We start from the raw sequence: 10,483 nt of genomic DNA, 5'->3' as shown, positions 1-10,483 counted from the left end.
CTCTCCCCCCCCCCAGCACCGGCCTGCTGGAGGTCGCCTGAAGGCCGCGCCCGCGGCGCCCGCTGCTGTGACCGCAGGACGTGCGCCGCCGGTGACACGGCCTCGCGTCTGTCGCCGGCTCGGACCGTCACCGGGCCGCCGTCTGTTGACGTCTGCGGCGGTCGTCCGGTGTCCGCCGCCACTCTGGCTGCTGAGCTCAGCGGCAGAGCGGCCGTCGGCGCCGCTGACGCCGTCGGCTCGCGTTTCAGCGGCGCAGCAGCGCACACGCGGCCGCCGCCGCGCCGTGGACACAGCGGGAGAGGCCGGCCCGGCCGCTCGGTTGCAGGTCGGCACGGTATGAGGCTCGGCCGCATGTCGGCACGGTATGAGGCTCGGCCGCAGGTCGGCACGGTATGAGTCTCGATCGCAGGACGGCAAGGTATGAGGCTCGGCCGCATGTCGGCACGGTATGAGTCTCGGTCGCAGGACGGCACGGTGTGAGGCCCGGCCGCATGTCGGCGCGGTATGAGGCTCGGCCGCAGGATGGCACGGTATGAGGCTCGGCCGCAGGATGGCACGGTATAAGGCTCGGTCGCAGAACGGCACGGTATGAGTCTCGATCGCAGGACGGCACGGTATAAGGCTCGGTCGCAGAACGGCACGGTATGAGTCTCGATCGCAGGACGGCCACGGTATGAGGCTCGGCGGCCGCAGGATGGCACGGTATGAGGCTCGGCCGCAGGGACGGCACGGTATGAGTCTCGATCGCAGGACGGCACAGTATGAGGCTCGGCCGCAGGTCGGCACGGTATGATCTGATCGCAGGACGGCACGTATGAGGCTCGACCGCAGGTCGGTTGCGGTATCAGCTCTGCGCAGCGGCATTTAGCTGGGGGAACTGAAGGAGGTGGACGGCCACCTGGGGTGGTGGAAACCGAGCAGTGGCGCCAGCTGCCACCCTCATCATCTCCGGGAAACTCACGTGCATCTGCAAAGCGGCCTGTGAGGAGGAAACGGAGGAAAACGACCAAAATCCTCGATGTGCCCTCACTCTCTTTTTCAGGAGATCCGCCGTTATTGGGGTGTACCTGAGCTGACAGTGGTGCAGGGGTGAGGACAAACTCCGGGGTGGCTGGAGGGATATGGGGCTCAGTTACCGTGAGTACGAGGAAGTGTTGTCGCTGCCAGCTCAGCGACCGGGGTGATGTCACGGGGCGACACACGTCTAGGTGGCATTCTTGCTGGGCCCACAGCCTTACATAACACACATGATCGCGGTGGTTAACCGTGGCAAGCAAGCGTGCCTTTTCAACTCGTCAGACGAGCACGGACGCCAACTGTAGTATTCTGAGCTACAAAGCTCTGTCAATGGGTTCAGCATTATAGCCTACCGACAGTTGATTTAGAGCGTAGTGCATGAGCTACAGTTGCTTAAGATTAAGTTGACTACAAACGGCATGCCGTGCTCCACGACTGTGCTAAACGCTCTCTGATTGAAACATCTCACGCAAGTGCAGGTATGCTTAACACTATCGTGTCATATTAAGACATTACATGAATGCTTACAGACAAAAGCACCCCAGGATCTCCTAAAATTGTCATGCAACAATCCTGACATTCCGCCGGTCGGCGCGGCGACGGCCGTCTCCCGCGGCGTCATAACAGCCGCCGCGTGTATGAGCGCCGTCCTCGCCTCGTTTGCTGAGGCGCTCGCCTCATTAGCGCGTGTTTACCGCCGACCCCGTCAGCCGCCGGCGCTGATTCACCTCATCAAGACCCCAGCAGTTTTAAAAACACTCCCGCCGTCCGGAAGCAGAGCCAGACGGCGGTGGCTCGTGCCATTGCCCCCCCCCCCCCCGCCGTCGCAGCCCGACAACCGTCGGCGGGGGCGGGTCGCCGTCTCCGTCTCGCCGAGACATTCCTGGGCGGCGCGCAGACGCGGCAAACGCGATGCGCCATGTCGCGTCCGACCGCGGCCGCGTGACGTCGCGTGACGGGGCGTGACCGAGCGCGGAGGCGTCGCGGCTGTTCTGAGGGCGGCGTTTCCCGTGCGGTGCGCCAGCCTCCCACGGCCGGCGCCAGCGAGAGCTTGCGGTGGCTGACGTAGCCATGGCAACCACCTGCCCGTCACCGGTTTGGCGCGTGCCAGTGACGTCACGGTCTGGTGGCGGCCGGGGGACGGGGGCGGGGGGGGGGGACGGCTGGATAGAGGTCAAACGCGGCTGGCGCGGGGAGAAGGAAGTGGCGCCGCGCACCTGGTGTGCGGCAGGTGAGCGCTCACTTACGCCGCTGGTGCGCCCGCCGCGGCTTTGTCGACGCACGGCCGGACGTAAACACTGGATAACCCATTGTTTCCGAGGGGCCGTTCAACCCAGCCATTTCAAAAATAGCAGTCTGATAAGCGAAGATCACCGAAGCCTGTCGGCCACCCCGGTTGACTTCACATGGAGCGGAAACACATGCGCTTTAGATATCAGTAATCGTCACGGGTAATCGCCTCATTAATAACGTCGGTTTCCAAACCCGATTTCATCATCCGACATAGTTCGTCTCATTAGTTCAATTCACTGCGATTGGATAGGGGATTTTTTCTCAAACATTTGCGTACGTAGGTTTAAAATATATTTGTCCTGAAAGTTGGCACTAATCGGTCCCCAATAATCTTGGTCCCCAGTCATCGCTGCATTTTATCTTTGTCTCTGTCATTAAATCGAGTCTCTGTCATCACTTTGCCATTACTATGCGTCTCCGTCATGAAACCATTAATTCAACTGAGACACCAGCACTGTTTGCTAACCTGCGAACGTTTCAGCCACACTGCCGAGTGTCCTAAAGCGGCAACCGCATCAACCTCAGATAAATGAGCGTTCATATGACAGAATCGTGTGTGGTCTTCTGGCCTTGGACGTCTTTTTGCCCGCGGGCGGGCATGACCGGTCGAGTTTGCCTCCCTTGTGCACGGACTGATATCCGGCACCCACTCCGTCAGGGGTGCTGCCTACCGAACGGCGACTTTGTCACGTGCCCGGACCAAACAATGAGTCTGCGGCCAGTTTTTGCTGGTGTCCGGGCGAGGGGTAGCAGGGTGGGACGAGGAGGGCTGGAACTAGTGGCCTCCATCAGGCTGTGTGTGGCCTCTCGGTTTTCCTCGCTTCAATTTTAGCTCTAGGGGCCAATTCAGATGGTCTCCTTTTCTCGACCTCCAAGAACAACTCCCAGCCACTTTCCTTCGGACCTAACGCAAACGTGCAGTCTCAGCTCCAGCGTTCAGCTCCAATTTCAACTAAAAGGACTGGCCGCAACTTCATGGTTCAGTTCGCGCTCCAAGTCTTTTGTCCAGCTTCAACATGGGAACTGCGAACCTAGCGATCAGCTACCATCCCAGTCCAGCTCCAGCTCCAGCGCCTGGCTTCGGCCGGGCCGCGGACACGGCGGTCAGCTCCTATTCCAATCTGGCCCCAACCCCAGCTCCATTTCCAGCTCCAGCTCCAGCGCCAGCTCCAGTATAGTTCCAGCTCCAGCTCCAGCGCCAGGCTTCGGCCGTACCCCACACCCAGCGATCAGCTCCCATTCCAGCTCCAGCTCCAGCTCCAGCTCCAGCACCTGGCTTCGGCCGCACGGCCGTCAGACCTGACATCTCTGAAACGCCGCGAAGTGGACAGCGTGATGTCAGACGCACCTGCAGCCGAGCCGGCCCAATTACAGGCGGCCGGCTGGTGTCCGACCCCGTCACCTGCGCGGGCAGAGCTGCAGCAGCACCGGGCGGAGGCTCCCGCTCGAGCCTTCACTGACTCCTGCGCGGACTCGGCTCATGGACAGCTGACGCCGCCGAGCTAATGACGCGCCGCACGCGTCTCGGCCCGCCTTCTGACCGGCAGATGCGGCGTTTTTGCCGCCCGGCGCTGAACGGCTGTCCACGTGGAGGCTGTGCACACACGGCGGACCGTTTAGCCGCGGAAATTGTGGGCCGGAGGGAGTCCGAGTTTTCTATTTACCCTGTCTGCTGGCTCATGTTACCCAGCGATTAGAGGGTGCGCGTCAGAAGGGTTTCCGTGGGGCAAACGGGCCGTGAAATGGGGTAAGTCATGTGAGGCGCGAGGGGTTTCACCGATGTTACGCAGCCCACTAACTGAAATTGGCGGAATTAAGGGAAGGGAGCGCATGGCAGGAGGACCGGGCGGCGACGACCGGCGCGACCTGGCGCAGACGTGTGTCTAGACCCCAGGGGTAAATTCTAGGATTGGTCCTTTGAGACCTGAATCACACACTGTCCAGATCCAGGATCCACTTTGGGTTCTTTGGACAGTATGCTGGAATCCAGGATCTTTTTCTAATTTCTGCCAAATTATTCCGCCAAATGATTATTCTAAATGCTGCCACGTCATCCGTTAATTGCAGAGTCGTCTGTCGGTATTTGGTGGCGCGGTTACCGCGGCTCCTCAGGATGGTAATCTACATGCAAGCTTAATTTAACATGCCATTCTCAACCGCAAACTGTCAAACTTGGATTACTCATCTGTCCATTAGATGAGTTCATTAGATGGCATATTAGATGAGCGCATCCTAATAAACCAACTGAAAATTCCAACCATGGTGTTTCTGCTCGCTTGCCAGATGCGTTTGTGGTTGCATGTGTCCTTGAATTATTGTGATGACTGTTCGGGTGCTCTCAGAGGCAAAGTTTCGGAAAATGCCTCAAAATGCGCCAGAAACGGTCTAATCGATCACTGATCTTTTCTGTAATTCTGTTGAAGGATCCTTTGAGATCCAAAACATTTTCCCAATTTTGTGGAATGTTTCTTTGGAACCTTAATCTATTTGCGATCAAGGCACATGCCCAACTTAGTGTAGGCGATGCTGTAAGTTGCGAGCGCGAATGCCTTGCGCTATGGGAAGTATGAAAGTACCCACCTTCAGATACAGCTATGTTATGAAAAGTTCACGCTTCCACACGCAGATACTTAATCCGGTGTTTCATTGATACATGACACTCCATTTATGGCTAACGTCAGGTTACAGGACAAAAATCAGGGAAATACCTATTTTTCAATATGCCGATCTACTCGGCTCACGCTAGTTCCAGACTCAGAACCGCTATGACGATGCCAGACCCAAGCCAGACAGCCCCTGGTCCCCACCATGGGATCCGGTCTATCCGACGCCGCCGCCGCCGCGCGCTGGTTCGGTCACTCAGCACAGACGCGCCGCCGCCTCCGATGGGTGGGGCGCAGTGGCTGGGTGTCGGTTGCCGCGTGTTTCACGTCAACAGTCGGTTTGTTTCGGTCGCGGGTGGGCCGGTCGATGTCGGCGCTGTACTCGGTGTCAGCGACCTCTGCACTGCCGTGCATCCAAGGCCAGTGTTTGACCGGAGCGGGGCGGGGCGCGCGCGCTTCCCACACATTTCAATGTCGGCTCGCTCATTAGGTGCCTGTCCGACGGCCGGCACCTCGAAATAGTCGCTGTTTACAAACGTCACGAGGACCGCCTCCCATTGTACACCGGACACGCGTCCGTGGCGCGATGACGTCAGCCCACGCGGATGACGTCACCGTTCAGTCTTCGCGTGGCACTCAATGGCAGTGACGTGCGGCCGTCGGTCAGCCCTGGGCGAGGCGCGTCACAGACGGCCAGGCCCCACACACTGGAGAGGCTGCCGCCACCAGCGGGCCCCAATGGCAGCCGAGTCGGCTCCTTTCACCGCTGCTGGAGACAAGGGCAGTGCGGAGCGGGCGCCACGTGGGTGACCACACTCAGCCCGTTCACAGGGCGCGCTGGTGAGGCGTGGAGTATGCTCCTGCCCCTCCGCCTGCTGTCCTGACAATGGGACGAGGGCGGACCTGCGACAGACAGATAGATTCAGACGGCCTATGTCGGCTATTGGAGTGATGGTTCACATGAGACTGCGGGTGAAAACACGTGTCCATTAACGATAGGCGCGCCTGCGATATCGATCTTTCGGATTTGTCGTCCGCCTGGACAGAAGGCCAACCTTAAGGCTGACATGTATTTTCGAAAAGCACCGACTCGGATTCGATCCCATTCATTGGTCTTTGGTGTGACACTTTATTTTAATGTTCTGATCGATCCGTAAAATTCATTGTCATAAGGTTCAGTGAGTGAAATGTGATCACATTGCAATTACGACAAAATTCGTGCATTTATATAATTATTGTTCTTCCCAAGCAGTCCTAACATTTTCTTAATGTATGGGGAACATATTACACAATATCTGTTATTGATAATAACTTGCTGGCGTTACAGCAGTAAATGTGGTCACATAACATTTCTTGCTATAACTTATTTAGTTCCCTAGAACCCTGAATATGTGCGCACGATTTCTCTAGCAAAAAATTAAAATCTATCATTCAATATCCATTTGTGAACACGACTAACGCCCATAACACATTAAACATAAGCATGAAAGATGAAGCACATCAATTGTAAATAAGAACGAATACTACTGTGTTAGCGGTTTTCTGACTGTCATACCTCTTATAGGTCACTTTTATCTCATTCCATCGAATTTATACACTGCCTGCTACTGTCTACAAAGTTCCGCTGCGTCAATAAAAACACGTGCCTTCCGATGCGTCTACCTTAAGTGACAATGCAGTGCATGTAGTGCACTCATATTCAGAGCAGGCTTGCACTTTTTCACTGCGTTGAGATGACAGGAGACTATCAGCAAAAAGCTCCGATTTGTTTGCTTTCCATTAGACGAAGATTCCAGCACTATCTGCGACGCGTAACTGGTTGTCACTTTCTAACGGTTCACCCAGGCTGTTTTGCTTACGGGTTGCTTTCGCTGCGCTGAAGCCGAGCCCCCGATGTTCGCCGCAGTGACGCCTTTTGCGCGGGCTTTGTCTGTCCGACAAGTGTCAGAATGACGTCCTTGACAGGAACATGACTCCCCAAACATTGCCGATAAAAATCACAGCTGTGACATAAGTCACCACTCACACGACAGGGCGCCGATCGATTGACCTTTCTTGACAACTGTCGCCTTTGACTCCGCAATCGCGCGGCGGTGGATTGTTCTCCGGTTATCGCCTCTGCGTCTCGGAAGAAGCTCTCCCGTTTCCCAGACATCGCACCGGCTGGTCCGATCCTCCCGTTTACCTGCCACATCAGCCGGACTCCGTCTTGACTCCCATTAGCAGCACGTGCCCCCTCCCCCACCCGGCGAGCAAACACCGCACCACCGCGGCGGCAACTAGAGCGGAAACGCGCAATCACCGTCTGATAGCGACCGCTAAAACAAACGGCGCCGGTGATCTGAGTAAAAGCAAAGTGGCGCGATAGCCGCGGGTCGCGTCGGTGTCACGGCCCAGCGGGCCCAGTTTCTCGCCGCGCCGCCGCCGCTGTCCGCCGACCGGTCCCGCTACCGGTCCCGGTCTCGGTGTCCCGTGCTCCGGCGCCGTGTCCCGGTGCCCGTGCGCGCTGGTCCCCGCTGTGCCCCGCCGGCGCCGGCCCATGCGCGCGCGGCGGGCGGCGGCGGCGCGCACGGCCGTGCTGCTGTGCGTGGTGTTCGCCGTGCTGCTAGCCGTGGTGGCCGTGGTGGCGGGGCATCTGTGCCGATGTCCGGCCGCCGCCACCGCCGCCTGCTCCGGCGAGGCCGAGCGCACCGAGGCAGCCTGCTGCCCGCCACACGACGGTACGCACCTGGCCACGCAGGCTCCTGAGACGGCGCCAAAACAACGGCTGGAAAAGTCCGGGGTCATTAGCTGTCGAGGAAAAATCGTCTGGTTACATAAGTGAAAATTGGCTCTGGTGCTGTCACCCTCCACGCATCTTGTACAAAACTGCTGGTTTAACATGTTTGGCACAGGACAATACGTTTGTCAGCCACTGCTTTCCATACGGGTGGTTGTTATAACTGTTATGCATACTCAGTTACATTGTAAGATACCGCATGTGGTGTGGTTACACTAGAAGCAAGTTTGACTATGAAATTTACGGTTGCAGGGGCTTTTCAATATGGTTTAGATGCGATTATTTGGATATGGTGCGGGTGCATTTGACGACATGATCACCCATACCATTTATCGTTGGGCTCAGACCCGTCTGATCGCCATTTAAATGGTCGGACGGCCCGCAACGCCCATATCAGGAATTATGACACCGCCAAAGTGCCAGTTATTTGGAAGGACCGCCACTGATACCGCTTATATATTCGACCATTTCAAACACAGCTAAGCCGTAGATTTCCTCGCCGCAGCAATCTGGAGATAATATGCCGCTGTCCAAAGAGTGCCGTCCGTCTGGTGGCCCATCCTCCGATAGCTGCGACGTTCTCTGAGGTGTGCGCCCCGCCGACCCGTCTGTCGGGTCGCTGCGACGTACTGACAGAGTCGTCTCTCCGGTTGCAGTGGTGGGCGGCGGAGTCAGCCCAGAGACACGGATCCAGGTGGACCTGATCGACGGCCTGCAGCTCTTCAACACCACCTACCCCGGCGTGACCACCATCTCCGGCCTGCACAGCTTCACCCCGGCACTGAACCTGACCGGTGAGACGGGCGCCGCTGCGGGCGGAGGCGGCGGCGCTGGGGGCTGGCGGAGGCGGCGCTGGGGGCCGGCAGAGGCGCCGCTGGGGGCCGGCGGAGGCGGGCGCTGGAGGCCGGCAGAGGCGGGCGCTGCTGCGGGCGGGAGGCGGCGGCGCTGGGGGCCGGCGTAGGCGGCGCTGGGGGCCCGCAGAGGCGGCGCTGCGGGCCGGCGAAGGCGGGCGCTGCTGCGGGTGGAGGCGGGGCGCTGCTACGGGTGGAGGCGGGCGCTGCTACGGGTGGAGGCGGTGGCGCTGGGGTCGACGGAGGCGGCGCCGCTGGGGGCCGACGGAGACGGCGGCGCTGGGGGCCGACGGAGACGGCGGCGCTGGGGCCGGCGGAGGCGGCGCTGGGGCCGGCGGAGGCGGCGCTGGGGGCCGGCGGAGGCGGGCGCTACTGCGGGCGGAGGCGGGCGCTGCCACGGGTGGAAGTGGCCGCGCTGGGACCGGCGGAGGCGGCGACACTGGGGCCGTCAGAGGCGGCGGTGGCCGGCAGTGTGACGCGGCGTGGAGGAGCGGCAGCGACGGGGAGGGGCAATCGACGACATCGGGGGAGCTCTATCTGTGAATCATTCACATTGGGCGGCGACCACGCGCGGCGCAGGTGACCGGTGCGCCGTCACCGTCTATCAGCGCCAGCCCCGCTGCGATAGAGCGGGGCCAGCTCACAGTCTCACACCGGGGTCGGTGACGTCAGGCGGACCCGGGCGCGGAGCTCGATCTCACGGACGACGAACCCTGGCGGCTGCTGTCCTTGTCAGCTACAGATGCAGGGTGCTGGTCATGTCAGACCTACTTCAAGAGTTCAGTGGATAGTCCACGAGCGTTGCTTCGGCCTGCTTGCGAAGACGTGACCGTGTTTAAGTTCTAACACTTAAGTCCTTTCCTCGAGTCCGCGCGGTCAGACTCGTGAGCTACCTGGTCCTTATCGGCGACAGGCGCGTCATATCCGGTGACTGATGTGGACCATCAGAAACAAAGGACTCGCCATTTGCCGGGAAATCCGTCTGGTTAGCTGATAGCCAGGAATTTCACAAGCCGCTGAATGCAGCCCAATACCCCCGTAACACATGCCGATCGCGTGGTCCGCGGGGTGAAAGCATGACGTTTGCGTTAAAACTTCACGTCAGCGCTGAACGACTTCGGTACGCCCCCGATTAGCAAATTCAGAAGATAGATTGGCTTGCGTGCGGGGCTGCTTATGATCCATGATCTCCGTAAGGGGCCCCTTATTCATGCTGTCGAGGCAGCGAAATGTCCACCGCTTTGCCTCTTCCGTGTTGCGTTCGTTTTGCGTACGGAATATGGCACGCACAGCTTTACTTGGCACAGTACGCCACGCGATCAGTCACGTGTGAGGATCAGGCACTGAATGGGTTCAAGGCCCCTCACACGTCCTCAAATCTATTGAGATCATTCAGCAGGCGATCATGGTACACTAGCGGCCATTCATCCCCATGCACGCCCCCCCCCTCCCCCCTCCCCCTCCTAGCTCGACCCCGTCCCGCCGTGAGGAGCCGTATAGCACCTGCGACGGCTCTGTGGCGACACCAGCCTGCCGCCGCCGCCGCCGCCGCTGCTGTGTTTGTAGAATTACTATAACTACGGCCGGATTGATTAACCGGAGGAGACATCAATAAAACAGGGCGTACTGTACGCGTGCACGCGACGGAGCGGGTGGGGGGTGAGGGGAGGAAGAAGGGGACGGAGCTGGGGAGCTGAGCCTAGGGAGCCGCTCCAGGGGTGTGTGCTCATGGAACTGGAGAGCTGGGCCTGGGGAGTAGCTCCAGGGGTGTGTGCTCATGGAACTGGAGAGCTGGGCCTGGGGAGTAGCTCAAGGGGTGTGTGCTCATGGAGCTGGGGAGCTGAGCCTAGGGAGCCGCTCCAGGGGTGTGTGCTCATGGAGCTGGGGAGCTGGGCCTGGGGAGTAGCTCAAGGGGTGTGTGCTCATGGAACTGGGCAGCG

At 59.2% G+C, this 10,483-nt stretch overlaps 1 protein-coding gene across 1 annotated transcript in view; it reads left to right on the top strand.

Annotated features, from left to right (window-relative positions):
- The window catches only part of LOC119092229 (uncharacterized), a 163,245-nt gene that overhangs the window by 60,111 nt on the left and 92,651 nt on the right, over window positions 1-10,483 (top strand). The window contains exons 9-10 of the mRNA XM_037215203.1: window positions 7,523-7,633; window positions 8,349-8,486. Coding sequence (XP_037071098.1) covers window positions 7,523-7,633; window positions 8,349-8,486 — 249 coding nt within the window. The remainder of the gene's footprint in view (window positions 1-7,522; window positions 7,634-8,348; window positions 8,487-10,483) is intronic.

This window comes from Pollicipes pollicipes, unplaced genomic scaffold, assembly GCF_011947565.3.
Source record: "Pollicipes pollicipes isolate AB1234 unplaced genomic scaffold, Ppol_2.1 Scaffold_3447;HRSCAF=4054_pilon_pilon_pilon, whole genome shotgun sequence".
Taxonomy (NCBI): Eukaryota; Metazoa; Arthropoda; class Thecostraca; order Pollicipedomorpha; family Pollicipedidae; genus Pollicipes; species Pollicipes pollicipes.
This window is presented reverse-complemented; position numbering and strand designations above follow the sequence as displayed.